Here is a 17,653-nt window from a genome sequence, read left to right as displayed (position 1 = left end):
TCTTGGAGTGGAGTCGCTAAATACGCGGGCCGACTTGACTCGTCTCCTCTTGGTGTCCACGGTGAGGACGTATAGCGTAAGATGGCCGTTCTGTCATCGAGATTCCAAACCCCCCGAGTGCTAATCCCACAAGAGCCTGAAGAGAAACATACGAGACCAAAATATCATTCTTATAAGCATTCAAATAATTCTGCAAAGAAGATATAAACTGCTCAAAAAAAATAAAATAAAAAACACATCAGATCTGAATGGGAAAACAAATCCTGCTGGCCATCAATGATGTTATGGACTGAGATGGTGATGTGTGTGAAACAAAAGGAGCAACCGACAGAGGGACACCCCGAAAATCAAAGTGGCAGGCAGGCGAGTCCATTTGGCCGAAATGTCATTGCAGCACCTTCAAATCGTACTCTGTAGTCCGTATGCCCCCCATCATGCCTGACAACGTCCTAATGAGTCGACGGATGGTGTCCTGGAGCAGGGCATCACTGAGCTCCTGGACAGGCTGAGGCGTCGGATGGTCCAAAACATAATGTCCCACCCAGAGGAGTTCTGTTGGATTGAGGTCAGGCGAGTGAGCGTGGGGGTCAGTCAGTGGTATCCACTGTCATGCACTAGGACCGACTGCACCAGCATAGGGTCTGATGATGGGTCCAAGGATTTCATCCCGATACCTAATGGCAGTCAAGGTGCCCACTGTTGTCTATCCTGTTGAGGTCTGTGCGTCCTTCCATGGATATGCCTCCCCAGATATACCATCACTGACCCACCACCAAACCGGTCATGCTGGACGGTGTCATGGCTTCTCCAGACCCTTTCACGTCTGTCACATGTGCTCTCATCTGTGAGAAGCACAGAGTGCCAGTGGTGGACCTGCCAATTCTGGTATTCTATGGCAAATGCCAATCGAGCTCCACGGTGCCCACTAGAGGAGGTCAGGCCCCCCTCACAAAGTCTGTTTCTGATTGTTTGCTCAGAGACATTCACACCAGTGGCCTGCCTGCCCAAAGTCATTTTGTAGGCTCTGCCAGTGCTCATCCTGTTTATCCGGTGGGTCCTGCTGATGGGTTAAGGACCTTCAACGAGCGGCGCTGCCCAGCTCTCCTAGAGGAACTGCCTGTCTGTCTCCTGGAATCTCCTCCATGCCCTTGAGACTGTGCTGGGAGACACAGCAAACCTTCTGGCAATGCCACATATTGATGTACCTGCCATCCTGGAGAAGTTAGACTACCTGTACCAGCTCTGTAGGGTCCAGGTATGGCCTCCTGCTACCAGTAGTGACACTGACCGTAGACAAATGCGAAACGAGTGACAAAACAGATGAGGATGGACAAATGTCAGTGGGCTCCCTCCAGCTGTTAAGCCAGTCATTCCTGTTTTGGGGGTCGTCTCATTGTTGCCCCCCCTCTAGTGCCCCTGCTACTTCACTGAGCAGATCAACAGCCCTCAGGTGTCACTGACGTCGTGCTGTACTCTCATTAAAAAGTCTTCCTTTCATTTTTTTGATCAGTAAATTATGTAATATTTTTAAAGAAGCTTCCCATTTGTGCAAAATGATTAAAGAAAATCACATGCAGAATATTCAAAAAGTAAAAAATCTGATTAAGTGAAATGATTTTATTTACTTTAGTTATAAATGCAGTACAGGTTATATGTGACTAAATAAAATCGTGGGACGCACAGAAATTAATTCATTCAATCAATTAAGAGAAGAGTTCCTTTCGTCATAAAATATAAAAACTAAACAAAATTTCCCAGCATGCTAAACAAGTTTCAAAAATGGTTTAAATTGATTATCGATTTTATTTAGTCACATATAACCACGAAAACTCTACTTAAAGAGAAATGTATTTATTGGTTTCTACTCCATTTATAACGAAAGTAAATGAAATCCTCTCACTTTTTCACTTCTCACCCGTTTCTCAAGTCCTGTTTTCTTTCGCGTTGTCATTTTGGGTATCGAGTGTCGCCAACGAGAGAACAGCTGAACACATTATTCCCGTTGGACGATGCAATGCCAGCCGCCAATGGAAAAGCAGAGACGGAGTGCGTGTCCCACTCAGGAGTGCCAAGTTCAACTAGTGATGTCGACGCGTCCCGTACCGACTCGGAGCCAAAGCGCCCGCCCGTCCGCTCCTCACACTTGCTTTGCGACTGTCGCTGTTGACTTTTGTAATCAATTTCGCCGAGCCCGCTTGTTAACATATGGATTTTTCAGACTGAGATGCCTGAGCTGGAGGAGCCCAATTACAGTCATTGAGTTAGCGAGTTTATTACGCGGGCTGACCGTGTGTCCCGCTGCCGATGTCGCGCTCCACGTTTGGCCTCTGCTCAACTTTATGGCTGATATGCTGAAGTGGAGGAGCGGATATGCCATGAATTATACAAGAAGCATTTAACGTGGCATTACTGCCTGGCGGCCTCCTTCTACTTCACACCCCTTGGCGCGAGTGCCCAGTAAGCACATCATAATAATAATGTTGTCTCTTTTTTTTTTTTTTACAGATCCCCGTTGAGCTGTGATCAGCCTTTAGCTGCTTTATGGACGTTACACACTGCTGTCTCATCGCTGAGCTGGAGGAAGAAGAACGCAGCGATTAGGAAGCTTATGCCGCCTAACATCCCAAGTAATGCAAGGAAGCTCGTAAAAATCGCACCAAAAAGCAACGGCGGCATTAGATGTCAAGGTAAGCAACACTCTGGCACAAAAGTCTGGTCCTGTCAGCTGCAAAACGAATGGGCCTTCTTCCTGATAATATCAAAAAACGGAATGCAGAGCATTAACGTGTATGACGGCGGCGCCACAAGGTGCCAAATATTCTGCTTACCTTTTAGAAAGCCGTGCTCTAATACGCTAAGTCTGGAAGAGTGTGGACGCCCCTCGGAGCTTTAACCAACTGTGACCATGTCCTTTATCACACACAAAACAGAACATCTGGAAGCACTGGGTGGACGTCGGTAACAACTGGCGCCAATTACTTGCCAGGGAGGGACGGCTAATCGTCTCTTAAACGCCGTAGATGTCCCTGATTAACTTCCTCAAGACGGTGAATCAGCTAGCGATACGATAAAACCGAGCAGAGCTCAAAATAACGGAAAGGCCAACTTCTGCCCCAGAGGGCACATACGGTGCCGTGAACAGGGCAGGTCTATGGGCGGTGAGATGAGCTGAACAGAACACAGGGTGTGTGCCACGTGAGGCCGGGCATCTAATGTTACCCTGCAGACGTTAACCAGGAGCCCACCGCTCGGGCCTACTTACAAAATAAGTCAACTATTCAACCCAAAACGAGACACCGCTTGCCAGCCACCAAGGGATAACGCCGACTGGCACAAATTGATAATGTTAATGATTATGGAATCACCACGGAGACGGCGAGGTCACATGGCAGATCAGGTCATCGATGAACGAATTAGCAGCAGGTACTCCCCACAAACGTGTGGTGAAGAAGAGGAAGACGGGACGGTTGGTCATTCAACAACAATAACATTTATTTCTGTCGCACGTGTTCATACAAATGGTGCACCTCAAAGTGTCTTACAAGATGAAGAAATAAAAAAGAAAAATATAAAAATAACAACAACAAGCAACACTAAATAACAAAGAATAAAGTTAAGGTCTGACGGCTGGGAGGACAGAAACAAAATCAAAATCTGCAGGGGTTCCAAGGCCACGAGACCCCTCTGCGCATTCTACCTAACATGAATGATCTCAATCAGTCCTCATGGCGTTCAGACTTCACGTTAAAGAATTTGATGATGATGATGATGAAGGTCCTGTGGACCTCTGGCCTGCAATCCATCAATGTAGGGACCGCACGATGCCCTGATCAGGTGGTGGTGGCACAGAGCGCCACCACAGCTGCCCTACAGCTCCGTCTCAAAGGGCTCTCCGTGCAGGGCAGCATCTGGCTATCCCTGGCCCACCAAAGCTCCACGATGCCAGGGTGTCGCCATGTTTAGGAGGCGCTCAGTCACAAGGTCTCTCCTCAGCCAAGTCGCGTACACCAAATGTCCGGACCTGCGCTTCCTGTCATAGCAGGCATGATGGCAGCAACACATCACCAGAAAGGTACAACTAACCTGGACTCACGCCGGCCTAAACATATAAAGTTAACAGGGCAGCAAAACGACTTTTACAAAGTTAATCAGAACGAAATGAAGCCGTCAAAATATAAATAATTACAATAAATGAAAACCCCCTATAAAATGTGCTAGTGATGAAGCATCCCCAGGGAGGACACCTAAAAAGTCATCGTCACGTGTGCTCAGCCGAAGGGCTCCGGTGATGGATGGCACTGACCCGCCGAATCGGGGGGCTGGCGCTGCACACTAACGCCTTCTCTCGTCGCCCCTCTGCAGAGCGGATGATTGACAGCCATTCTACTGCTGAGGTCACTTCCCTTGTGTGCCCTCCTGGACCCGCCCCTTCCTGCCTGGATCCCATGTGACCGGACGGTCGGTCATGTTGGAGTTAGTTTGGCACTGGACTGTCGTCTAAAACGATGTTATTGCCAACTTTGTAAAAAGACCCTCGTTTGTCGATTTATTTTCGTTACACAGGGACCCCCAAACCTTTATCACGTCTGCTTCTCGTCTTGTAACCTTGGCTAATTGTGTCTCTCACGCTGCCATTCAACGACAAGTAAAAAGATGAATCACGCACCAAACAGACCCTCGTGACGTGTCCACCGTTGGGGGATTGGGTGAAGTGCATGATGGGAGCTCTAAAACTAACAGGTGGCACCTCAGCACAGAGCAGTGCGCTCACAAGAGGCTCGCCACATTCAACGAGCGCCGTCACAGAGAAAAGGAGACCACTGCAGGCCCACCATTAAGGCTCGCCAATCCACTAATTCAGCCCCTCGTTGTTCACTTTCATGGACAGTGGGCACTGACAACATTAAGACAAGTCCCATTCAACTTTAGGGGCCTTCTGTCAATTATGAAAAGTAAAAAGAAAATCCACAGAAGGTGACAGAGCCGCACTAAAGCACATTTACCAGCCTAAAAATAAAAAGAGAGACCCCACAACCCACTGGACGGCCCCACCAATCACTTCACGCCAATCTAACCCCGCAATGTTGCTGTACGACATGCCGACAGACGGCAAACAAAGACCACTCACCTGTACAGGTCTGCTCGGGAGACGTGGGGGGCGTCAGGGGGATGCCGCAGCTGGTGGGTTCCCTCATCGCCCCCTGTACAGATAACGGCTGAGCCTGAGGGATGTCACTCTGCGCGATGAGGACAAAGGCCGAGGGATAGACCATCCGCACACCACCTGCAGTGACAGGACAGAGAAGAGCACACGGTCAGCAGCTTGTCACACGGCAAGTCACACCGACAGTGAGATCTACTAATGGGTGACCAAGGTGGACATCTGAAAATGGCAGGTGAAATACGGAGCAAGTGATGATTAGGACGACTGGCGCCCTCTGAAATGCTTTGGCAGGGGAGTGGGAGAGCAAAGAGTGGAGGTCAGGGGTCACGCTACGTCCCATGGATGTACTGGGGGGCACCTTAAGATCTCCCACATTAATAAAAGCAGGGTGGGAGGTCGAGCACTTGACTGCAGGGCCCCCGAGCTGTGGGCCGTATAGCAGATGAGCCCCCTTGTATTCAAATCTGAGTAACACAATAACTAATTGGGAGCCCCTCGTCATCCTCCTCCGATATGTCTCTGCAGCGCCGCTCCAAAGTCTGAACGGATCGAGTCGAGAGCCGGAGTCAACTCTGCTCTTCGGAATTCCTCTGACATCACTTCAGCTTCTCCCAACTCACCGCCCCACGTGATACGCCGTTCGACTCGTCTGGATGTCGAGTTCTGCAAGACGTCGAGCTTTTTGGGGTTTCCCCCCTTTCTGAACCTGAGGAACGCACATTTGTTAGGCCATTCTGGGACCCTAATTTGTGCGGGACATGACACCCTTATGATAAAAAGTAAGCCAGCAGGTGCCTTGCGCAGAAATGTTCAGAAGGACTTGTGAGGGTCGCATCAGCCGATCCTAACGGGACACGAGGGCTCAAAGCTACGCCTTTAACAAAACTCACACAAGTATCCGAGTGTCATTATCTGATCGCGATTGAGATTCTTTACCGGTGGTCCTAGGCCTAGTTACAAGTGACCCATTTCAAAGCGGAGCCTGTGGGGTATCGTGTTGGACTATTTCGGGGTCACCGATTACGAATAACAGGTTATGTTTGATTCTTTACTGGCCTCCGTCGGTGGTGACAAGTGACAAAGTTCCATTCCAAACGAGAATATTTCGATTTTACACATTGAAATTGCAGCCCATGTTTTAATACTTCAGATATCCGAGGTAACCATTTGTGTTTATCGTGCACTTGTACCTCAGGGGGGCTTACGCTAATTCGGCCTTTTCCTTTTCCTCTTCACTTCTTCCATGTTGTTTTCCTGAGATACCGGAAGCCTTGGAATTAAAGGATGAGGCGCGGCCAGCAGAATGGCGGTCGGCAGGTTGGCTGAGGTCTCCAGGACTGTGACTACGCCAGACTGTGGACCCTCCAGAGCTTTACTTCTCTCTTGCCAACCGGCCATACCATCAGGCCCCATGTATGGCACCCTAAAAGGCAGCCTTGAGCTCTCAGTTTGTATCCTGCCGACTACTCTACCTTCACTTGCTATGAATCCCAGTATTATACTGCATGGCACAATTTAGGGGCATCAGCTTTACTTACTTACTTACTTGATGTTCAAGCTAATGGCTGTCTTTACGCACACGGATTAGTCGTTTATGACCTCGCTGAACTTTCTCCACTGGATGTGTGAATCTTCCCAGTCTGCGTCCGCGTCCCTGTAGATGAACTGAAGGACTTGAGCACTCGGCTCGTGTCGCCTCTTAATGTCTGCTTGGTTATCAAGTCCTTCAGTCTTCACTCGCTGCTCGTTCTCCACGGGTGTGGGATTAAGCCTGGTGGGGCTCCTCGTTCAGTCAGCCCCCCTCGTAACACGGAGAGCAAACTTGTGCACGGCACTGAAGACGCGGCCCCCTCTCGACTCGTACTGCATACAGCACTATGTGGGCCGACACCCTGCTGTGCCCGGGGAGTGCGCCAGGACCTCGCGCTCGTTACCCAGACGGTGCCACTTTATTGATCGCTGCGAGTCCGGCACGCTGACGCTGTACAACTGGCAGCAAACTGGAAAGGCGAGGGGCAGGACAGGACCTACTCACCGACGATGACTTCAACGGCGACATGACTGCTGCTGTCATAGCCCAGCTCGCACTCCTCCTTCTTGCCTTCTTGTTTCTGCAGCACCATTGGATAGAAGTAGCACCATTCCTCCATCAGTTTACGGACGGCGGGGTCGGACATCTTGTACGCTTGGCCCGTCAGGGTCCCACTCAAGCCGTAGGGGCTTAGTATCACTGTGAACGAGACAAGAGGGAAACGTCAGGCACGAGGAGTCTTGCAGGGCCTCAGATTACCACATCTCATGGCACACACCCCCCCCAAAGCGGCCTCGTCTGATCTGGGCCCACAATGAGAATGAACAGTGAGACCTGTGGAAAGCCAGCAGGACTGGCACACCAGTTGGGTCTCGCTCACCAACTCCACACAGTTCTCCCTTTGAATGGTCCGGCCCAGTGGTACCCGATGCCAGTGTGGGTGCCCCCCTGTGGCTCATTCCATGTAAGGCAGGGCTGTCAGACTCGGTGGCTGCAGCTTTTCATTCCAGCCATTTTCTAAACTACTCACCAGTCACTACTGCTAACAGACTTCATTTGCCATTTAAAATCAAGAACCGCTAATTGTCTGTAAAGTAAAGCAATGAGAAATATCGATCTGTCCTGCTCCAAAAATATTTTTACAGGGCTTTCAGAAAAAGAAAAAGAAAACCAAGAAGCCCCCAGAGGACGAACAGAAGCCCGTCGTTAATCCTGTGGGCCACTCAGGCCGCCCAAAGGGTCATTCAATTAGCCAGGACCCCCAATGTGGTCCTGCGCCCCCCCCTTTAAGGAGGAGCTTCTATCCTCATCTAGATGACAGGACAAGACAGTCAGAGAGGACAAAGTCCGGGACATGGCAGGACTCGAGAGTCGGGGTGGGCTTGAGAAGGAGAAGCGTGCAGGGCCAGGGAGCCCGAGTGAGGCCCCCCTTAAGTACGTGTTGCGCCCCCCTCATTCTGTTTGTCCTTTGTTGGTCGTCACCCGACCCGATTTCAATAAATCTCCGTTGACGTCTCTGTGGGCGCCCCCGCTGCTCCATCCCTTGCCCTAAGCTCACCTACTTTGCCAACAAATTGAAACTCATGTTGGGTACTCCAGTTGGCGACATCTGTGCCAACAGGTCTGAAATGGCTGCATGACAGCTCTCACTGTCCAAAGGTTGGCCACTACAGAGAGGGGTCTCGTTGGAAGAACACAAAGCCTGTGATCCTCAGAATCAAGCGCCCAGCGTCTCTTACCCGTTGTCCACCCTGAGAAAGAGTTACTCCTTGACAAAGCTGAAGGAGACCTACAGACCCCCAAACAATGTCCCACGCTGCCCAGTCCACGACTCACCTTGGAAGGGGGAAGAGGCATTCTGGGCGAAGGTGATGTGCTCCTCGTTGATGAGGTACACTGGCTGGTGCTGAGCGATCTCCACACTCGTGCAAACATTGCTCTCTCCATGGAGGAAGAAGGTGAAGGCGCAGGACAGGTGCTCACTGGAAAAGACAAGGCAAACATTCAAATACGAGAGCTTCACAACTATAAGGGGGTCCCAAAAATCCAGCAAGAACCTGTTGAGATCCAACCTGAATACCACAAGAGAGGACCTCACCAGGGGGCATCCATCAAGGGGCCGTGTGCAGGTCAGACAACACCGTCCAGTGCGCACCTGGTACCGCTGATTCAGCGAGGGTGCCAGCCCCTCGTCCCTCCCTGCTTTCATTTATTTTTACTTTGAGACCCTTGGTGTGTATTTGAAAAAGTGAGTCTCACCAGCCTAGACCTCTTGTTACCTGGTGCCCTTTCATGCCACTTAAACATTAAATAACATCTCATGATTGTTTAATACAGGACTGGCATGACATGCTAGTTTAATGCCAACTGCTGATGCACTCCTCCTTGCACTCTCAATAATGCCACTGGAAGGTGCCAGCCTGCTGCATGCTGGTCAGACATGCAAATAAGAATTTTATTTGTCTTTGTATCCGGGAAAATGTGACATCTGCTACATGGCACTGCAACTAGGCAAGGACAGAGTCTGAATGCCATATCACAAGTCAAAAGAAAGAGTCGGTAGTGTTGGCACAGGGGATGAGAACACACGGATACCCACCCTGCAACTTGCACAACTGACACAAAATAATCTGTAGTGTTACAAGAAACAGAAATACCCTGAGGTGGCACAGTTGGTACACGTGATGCCTCATAGCTGTATGGCAGGGCTGTCACACTCCGGCCGCCCATTACTGCCTCAAACAGAAGGAGACGTCTTCTTCATTCATCTGGACGGACTTGACTTGCTGTGTACGATTCTGAGCCCCCCCACTGTTTCGTTTTTGAAAGAAGAAATCAAAGACCTCTGAAATCCTGATCTGCTCTGGTCCTCGATATGCCAACGTTTCTGGAAACATCCACAGGAAGTTCTTTATTCGGACTCAGCAAACGTTCACATTAGAAATACGGAATGGACACATCGTTGGTCATGCAGAAAACTCGGATGACTTCCAAGGGGACAGAATACTTTTGCATGCCACTCTATGCGCTTCGGCGGCGACGCGGGCACATCTATGATAAGCTCACAAGTCTCCGTCTGCTTTGTTCTATGCCTTCTGCAGCTGCGGTCGTAATCCATCGTGCCCTCAACGCACAGACTTGTGTTCTTTCACAGTCTTATATCGGCCAATCGCATCACACGATACACGATCTGCAAACGCAAGCCACACTCTTTTGGCCCGGCCCGGCGTGAGACACACGCACTGGTGTGCAGGACGGCGGAGTGACTCGCCGTAGCGGTGCTGGTGACACTTTCCTGTACAGTATCTTTGTGCTCCGTTTTCTCATTTGTTTTTGGCACTTTGGTTGGGTGGTTTTCGATTTTCCGTTTTCTTCTTCTGCTCATTCTTGTATTTAGTGACGCGTTTTGGATGTTGCTTTTGAAATGTTAAGGCTGAATTGTTTATTTGAAGTAACAAATAGGGCCAGGGCTTTGATGGGTCCCCCCTAACTCTACTAGCGCTGCCTCCTCACGCCCGCTCCGGAGTGACGTCTCTTGGGCCGATGGCAGCAGGCATGGCCTCTAAACCAAAAAAAAAACTAAAGGCGGCATCATTTTACTTCTGCGACCCAAATCTTAGGCAGCTTCTTTGATGAAGACAACACGAAGAACCTGGCAGCTTCCTTCCTGTCATCTCCTTTAAACTGCCATGTGCAACGTGAGGAGGGACAGAGGGTGTCGCGTCCCCGCCACTAAAGCAATCTGAACGACTGCCTCCAGCTGCCCACTGGAACTCCTGCCAGGCCAGGCCCCCTTGTGCTGCTAAGTGACGACATGCAGGACAGCACTCTGCGGCCCTTGGTGTGCCACCGCTTCCTTCTCCTAACTTCAAATTCCATTTCCCTGCAGTCCTACACCTCACATTTTCTTCTTCAACGGCAGGTGGCCATGCAGTTCTGAGTTTTGGGTGAAAAAGGCCGCCTCTGAATGGCGACGACTTGTGTATTGAAGTTCCCTGCCTTTCATGAAGAGATCACCTGGTCATAAAGAGTGCAATCGAGCGCCCACCGACGTGTTGAAAGAAATAACAGGCCCTGTCACACCACCCCAAGGTGCTCCACAAGCACGCCATTACTAGACAGCTGCTGACATCGCCTCACTCCCTGACACCCTAGTGACGGCCCAGCGACTAGCCGCTCATGTCCTGGGTGGGCACGGCAGGAGCAGTAAGGAGCCCAGCATGGAGGGCGCTGTGTGTTTTCTGCATCTCAATCCATTCCTGAGATCTCACTCGGTGGACCTGCAAGAGCTAACTTTGCCGGACTTTGATGGCTGCTGCTACTCACTCGTACTGAGCCAACTGTGGGGGTCTCTGTGGAGAGCAGGAGAAAAGTGGCATGAACACGGAAGACCACCACAAGCGCGAGCAGGGAGCCACAGAGCACTCTGCTTTGGAGAAGTGGCTTCTCCTGAAGGAAAGCGGGTGTCATGATCAAGCTGGGGGTCCTCAGCTTCTGTTTAAAGTGCTTCTTGTTGTCGTCTTTGTTCTTTTTTATAATAGGGTTCTGTTCATTTAGTATTTGTTTCATATGCTGGTTTGTACATTTTCTAATTTATACACATTTGTTTTTTGTGCACAGTTTGTCAAGTCCTCCTCTCCCTTGGGAGGCACCTTGGGACACTCTGGACAGGCCAGTTCCCTTACCCTGGCTGATTTTGGGGTCAAGCTGCCCGGGGTGAGCTCTAGCCTGTTTAGGCCTGCTCATCTGGGTCCGTTTTGAGGCCTCATGTCCGGGGGTCCCCTTCATAACAGCATAGCGGGGGGGGGGGCACTCTGACGTGAACACCACACTGGTGACACCTCCTATGGAATTGTGTGTGCCGTTTGGCTCTCCGTGTCACAACAGAAGAAGACAAAGCCACTGCAGGGAAGGAGCAGAGGAGAGCAACAAGGCTGACGTTCAGCAAATGGTGACAGTCCGATTTGTGTCTTCCTTTATTTGAGCTTCTGCCCCCTGCCACTCTCCATCTCCTCATTTTATACAGTGGATGGCCAGCTATTATTTAATGGCCCATCACGACAGGCTGCTTGGCCATGAGCAGCTGGACCTAATCAAAGTGTGCGCCTCTATGAAGTGCCTTCCATGACAGAGATGCCACTTCTTCATCCTGCAGCTCAACCCCATCGTGACACAGAACTGGGCGAGGAAGGCATCATGTGACTCTACCCTAAAAAGCAGACCCAGCAGTGCCCAGGCCAGACCATCGTGAGGCAAACCCAGCAGGATTCTCCAGTGAGCAGAAAGAGCTGCTGGGCGCGAGGGGGTTAACCGAGCGAGTGAGACAAAGAGAGGCTGAGGCGCCGTAAATTATTCAGCGTTGCACGTTTGTGATTTTTCTACACTTAGCTGAGATCACAGCGCAGCTTAATGGGCCGATGCGGAGACCAATTAATGCTTTTATGCCGAAATCAATCAGGGGCTCTGAAGAAGAAGCTGCTCCTTACAAGGGGATCCATTTGCATCCCTCGGGGAGGCCGTGTGGTTAAAGGCGCACACCCCCAATGTGCCACCTCTCTAAGCCATCACCAGAGCTGCCAGGGCACAGGGCCTGGCATTAGGAGATCCACCGAGGCCCTGCCTGCCAATCCTGCAAGACCCTCCGTCCAACGTCTGCAACTTCTTGGCCTTCAGAGCCGGTCGGTCCGTGTTTTATAAAGCGCCTTTCTTACCAGGGGGCTTTACAAACTAAGTGTTAGGGTTCTGTGTGGCTCACCGTTTCTTTTTAGAACCGTTGCTTCCCACTATAGGCTTTTTTTGGGGGTCCTGCATTTGATTTGTGCATTTATGTCCCGCTAAGAGTCACTTTAAGTTCATTTTGAGATGTGACTTGGGTAACTGAGAAAGGCGGCCCTGCAAGTCACCTGTTTGATGTCACCAGTGCCATCATCATCATCATCATCGACTTTGTGGATAAACCTTCATGCGTGAGAGTTCTCTTTGTGCTCTTTAGACCTCCTGGTTAACTAAACTTTTCATTTTTATTGTTTTGTTTAAAGACCCCAAGTTCTGGGTGAGTGACAAAGACAGCACTGGCTCTTGGGTAGTGGTGACGTTTCTTCTCCTGGTCACCTCCCACTGCAATGAATAACGGCAAGCAATGAGAAAACAAAATGAAAACAGCAATGGGGGCAAACATTGGGAAGAACCGAAATCGGCCGGGGGGCATTCTGCAAATCTCGCCCCTGGTGACGTGAGGAACGTGGGCAGGCGAAAGCCCAAATAAAAGAAGCCACAAGTGCCCCTGGTCGTGTTCACCACATTGCCGTACTTGTGTGGCTCAGCCGTTATTATTATGGTGGTCGACTTCTTGCTTTGTTCCGCGCCACGGCCCCCAAGTTAAATGGAGAGCCCACCTTTGAGTGCTGTGAGTTTACATTTATTTATTTGGCCAACGCTTTTATCCAAGGCGACTTACACCCTCTGAGATACAATTGGCTCTTTACCTGATTGGTGCACAGGGCGGGTGACGTCACACAGAGTCACACACTACAGTCAGTGGTGGGATTTGAACCCGCGGCCTCAGGGTCATGTGACCAGATCACCTGTAGTGAATTCAAGTTGGACGCAGCAACACGTCGGTGAACAAATCCTCCAAGAACGAAGCTCCTTTGTAACGAAGTCCGTCAAACGCGCTGAGGCGCACGTGAGGCAGACTTCAAGGGTCTGTCTGCTGGAGTGTCGGGCACCGACATTGTGTGTGCACTAAAATGTAAAGTTGTTTCACTTTTTTTAGAATGTAAATTGCTCCAAGGTGCTGTACAATGGCTGACCCTGCGCTCGGACCCCTCCAAAGGTCAGGTGAGAAGATACTTTATTAGGCCCTGACGGGAAATCGTATGAAATCAAAATCAAATAAATGTAATTAAGTGTGACAGGCAGAAACACTTCTAGGAACTCCGAGGTGGATTAAAAAACAGGCAGACGCTGGAGAACAGCGCAGAGTTCTTGGGGTTAGCAGTCGTCCATCGAAGGAGCCGATGCAGAGTGCAGAAGAGGCAGTGCCACGCTGCCAGCACTTAGGGGGCACCTCTCTCTGCTGGCATCCTGGCGTCGATGGCCCCACAGAGCTGGGGAAAGTCAGGCAGGTGGCGCTGAGCCTCAGTGTGAATGTGCGGGCGGTGAACGAGGCAGATGTGTGGAGCCGCGTACAAAGAGCTGGCAAAATGGGGCATCAGCAAGAGAGGACCTGGCAGGAGGCCACCCAACAGTCCTTACAATACGGATCCACAGCCCCCCAATAATAAACATACACCCCAATACCCAAAAAATCACAGAGTGCATCGACTTCAGTAACTTAGGGGCTCCGCTACTTTGACATTTTCATGCTGGATGTGTTTTTGTGAATGTTGTTGCCCTCCTTAGGATTTTCATACTCCGGAATCTGCTCATTCATTCCATGAGTTTGTCAGCTGTGATTTGCAGTGGTGGACACGTGGTGTTGTTTTATTAGGGTGCAGCCATTTTGCACTTATGTGTTTACTGTCTCTAGGCTGGTTGCTGTCTTAACGTCTAGAAGTCACGATGAATGCAACAATTGCAACGCTTTAATACTCCCCATTATCTCAGATTCTGTGAAGCCAACAGAAAGTTTCTCACCGACTTAGCGGCGGGACCCCGTGTCTATGGCATGCTGCGCGTTTCTTCGTTTAGGACCTTTGGTTTATGTTTCGAGATGAGGTTTCACAAAAGTGTCAACGTCAATAACGACCTTTACTTTGGGATCACACAACTCCATCTACGGCAGAACCGAATATACTAGCTGGCCCAGTCCGGGGTGCACGGTGGACTATGGGCGTCACTCTCACTCACGGGCGTCACTCTCACTCACGGGCGTCACTCTCACTCACGGGCGTCACGCTCACTCACGGGCGTCACGCTCACTCACGGGCGTCACTCTCACTCACGGGCGTCACTCTCACGGGCGTCACTCTCACTCACGGGCGTCACTCTCACTCACGGGCGTCACGCTCACTCACGGGCGTCACTCTCACTCACGGGCGTCACGCTCACTCACGGGCGTCACTCTCACTCACAGGCGTCACGCTCACTCATGGGCGTCACTCTCACACACTCACTCGATGGGCGTCACTCTCACTCACGGGCGTCACTCTCACTCACGGGCGTCACTCTCACTCACGGGCGTCACGCTCACTCACGGGCGTCACTCTCACTCACGGGCGTCACTCTCCACACACGCATTCTAAGGCGTGTGTCACGTGTTTTAATAAAATGCATTGCATTATTAATTCCTAAAGACGCCATGACAATCCACATTATAACCTTTAGGCTAATGGAGGAAGCAGAAATCGCACTGAAGCCCAGTGACTGCCACACTGATGGTCTGACTGTGGGGTCTCAAACTCTTTACAGCTGGTATTTATTTACATGTTAACTCCTTTTCTCATGAATGAGGGCAGACCACAAGAATGTTTAATGGACTCGAATGAGATCAGTGGTCCCAAATACCCCATCCATCAGAGAGTGGACGTTCATATTATTCTGTACACACTTTATCACGTAATAATGAAAGTGCCAGTCTATGCCACTGGGTGTCCAGGAATGGCGTCTAAAAGGTTCAGGACACAAGCAGCGCCAGCTTTGTCTTAACGGAGTGCTAAAGTCGCTCCAAAGGGCAGCGATGCCAGGACCAACTCCACTAGTCCCACAGGCAGTGTGCCCACCATTTTACATACAAGAACAGCCCAGTCGTCGGAGGTCATGTGCCTACTGCACTTGGGGATTCATTCTTCTAACATCAAGCCAGGATGAGCGACTCCACCATTCCAGGAGCACAAACTCACTGGTTCAAGATGGCCACCTCCTGGTGACTCCACACACAGCCTGAGCGAGCCACTTCACCCTTGGGCCAACACGGACTCAGAGAAACGAGACAGAGGTGGGGAGTGAAAGGCTGAGAGACAAAGCTAGATGTCGGCCATCTGTGATACACCACCTCAGATAACGGGACCGCACTAAGAGATGAGCCACACAGGTAAGTACAATGTGGCCGACATGGCGGCAGGAGTTTGTGACTTGAAATCAGACAAATAAATAAAGAAACAAACGTAAAGCCGATTCTCTCTGTCTGTCTTGCGACTGCTTATCTTCAGTTCATTCATTCTTCTCTTTGTGCTTTTCCTCCCACCGTCCGCTTTCCTCAGATTACCACAGGCGAGATTTGCAGATCCAATTCTAGCGAGCTGCTCAAAGACGCTACTCCCGTCCCGAGCCCCCGGTGAAGAGACCCTCCCAGAACTCGCCCCGACTCTTTGTTATTTGGTCTTCTCATTGCTTACTCTGCAAAGCCCCTGGTGACAGACAGGCTGAACAATGCCCTCCATTTGTTTGGTTGTTTCAGGCCTTTCTCTCTCCCCCTTCTCCTAGCGGACACATTTGTAACATCTTCACCAGACCGGCTCGAAAAAACGCCTGTGGAAACGCAGCTTCAGAGAGGAGTCTGCCAAGTGCAGCCTGACGCGATCAGATCTCCGAGGTCGGCAGCCTGACTACCGCTCTCTCGCGCTGCTGCCCAGTCCCGCCGAGTATTGGGGGCTACAAGCAGTGCTGCTTTGAAGGGGCGAGCGCCTGTCCTTAGCAGACTTGGGGCCAACGAGATGCCCGACTTCACCTTATTCACTTCTCAAAGGCTGCTAGTTTAACTACACAGATAATCGGCTTTGTTAGCGGTGTTACAACTCAGTGGAGAGAGGAAGAGAGGTAGCAATATAATAAAGAGGTAAGGCACTATATGACTGACAGACAGACAGATATGAAAGGCACTATATAATAGATAGATAGATAGATAGCGTAGTTGGCAGGATTAGACAGACAGACAGACAGATATAGAAAAGAAAGGCACTATATAATAGATACATAGACAGATAAGAATTGCTGATGCCCAGCCAACACAACTGCTTCAAAAATGGCAGCGGCAGTAACAAAACCAATAAGGCACCAAGACAAACTGGCAAATATTTTCTAGTAACATTAAACTTGCATTTCCTAAAACTCCTAAATCGACACCCAAGTATTGAGAATTTGATCTGGAGACCCCACAAACCATGAATCAAGACAGCTAACACTAAGAGTTACCAGCAGCACTACCGTCTTCATCAGGCGGGCCAACAGTGCAAGCACCTCCTGTACCCTCAACGATGGGCTGAAGTCCAAGTGATCAACGTAGACCTCAGAGTGAACGTCTGCTGCGCATCATCCACTGGAATGTGTTTTGTAATCCAACAGGTGGCACATCACAAACGTTTGTAGTAATAAAATGCATTAATATAAATGACTGTTGGTTTTACAAATGCAATGCATGTCTCTGTTATATGCCATTTGGTATGAATACTTAAAAGCAGTGTTAATGGTTGTGATGTGCCATCTGTTGGAAAGAAAGACATAGCAACCGATCAAAGACACAGACACTAATCCTTTTATTAAGCTGGATAGAAAAGCATGTAATGCTTAGAATCATTAACTAAAGTTTGAATATATTTGAATATTTGCTCATTTTTAATTTCAATATTCAAAGCTTCATTTTGGCTAATTTGACAGCTCTTTCGCACAGTAATGTGGGGACTTAAAGAAGTGTAGTAAAGATCCAGAGATCACCTCCTAGATAAGAAATTCTTCTTCTTCTGTGAGATAGATTTTTTGGGTGCTCCGTCATTACTTGCGTTTATTTCATTAAACTTGTTAAGACGAGAGTTACGTGGACTACAGGATGCTTGAGCCGTCCCGTATCAGCAGCCCTGAACAAACGCAGCCGCCCTTCAGCCTCTCGCTTGCCGTAGTTCCTTCTGCAGGCTCAAGTCGAACGTTTGCCTTTTTCTCGTTGTTTTCCGTGTTTTTGCTGTCGCCCCCACACTTGGCCTATGCGTGGCTTCACCTGCTTATGGATGTGATGTCACCGTGTG

At 49.9% G+C, this 17,653-nt stretch overlaps 1 protein-coding gene across 1 annotated transcript in view; it reads right to left on the bottom strand.

Moving 5' to 3' along the window:
• The window catches only part of LOC114669022 (mediator of RNA polymerase II transcription subunit 13-like), a 306,888-nt gene that overhangs the window by 46,817 nt on the left and 242,418 nt on the right, over positions 1 to 17,653 (bottom strand). The window contains 3 exon segments of the mRNA XM_051920970.1: positions 5,129 to 5,284; positions 7,200 to 7,394; positions 8,532 to 8,677. Coding sequence (XP_051776930.1) covers positions 5,129 to 5,284; positions 7,200 to 7,394; positions 8,532 to 8,677 — 497 coding nt within the window.

Source organism: Erpetoichthys calabaricus, chromosome 18, assembly GCF_900747795.2.
Source record: "Erpetoichthys calabaricus chromosome 18, fErpCal1.3, whole genome shotgun sequence".
Classification (NCBI taxonomy): domain Eukaryota; kingdom Metazoa; phylum Chordata; class Cladistia; order Polypteriformes; family Polypteridae; genus Erpetoichthys; species Erpetoichthys calabaricus.
The sequence above is the reverse complement of the archived record's forward strand: the minus strand, read 5'-3'. Positions and strand labels throughout refer to the sequence as shown.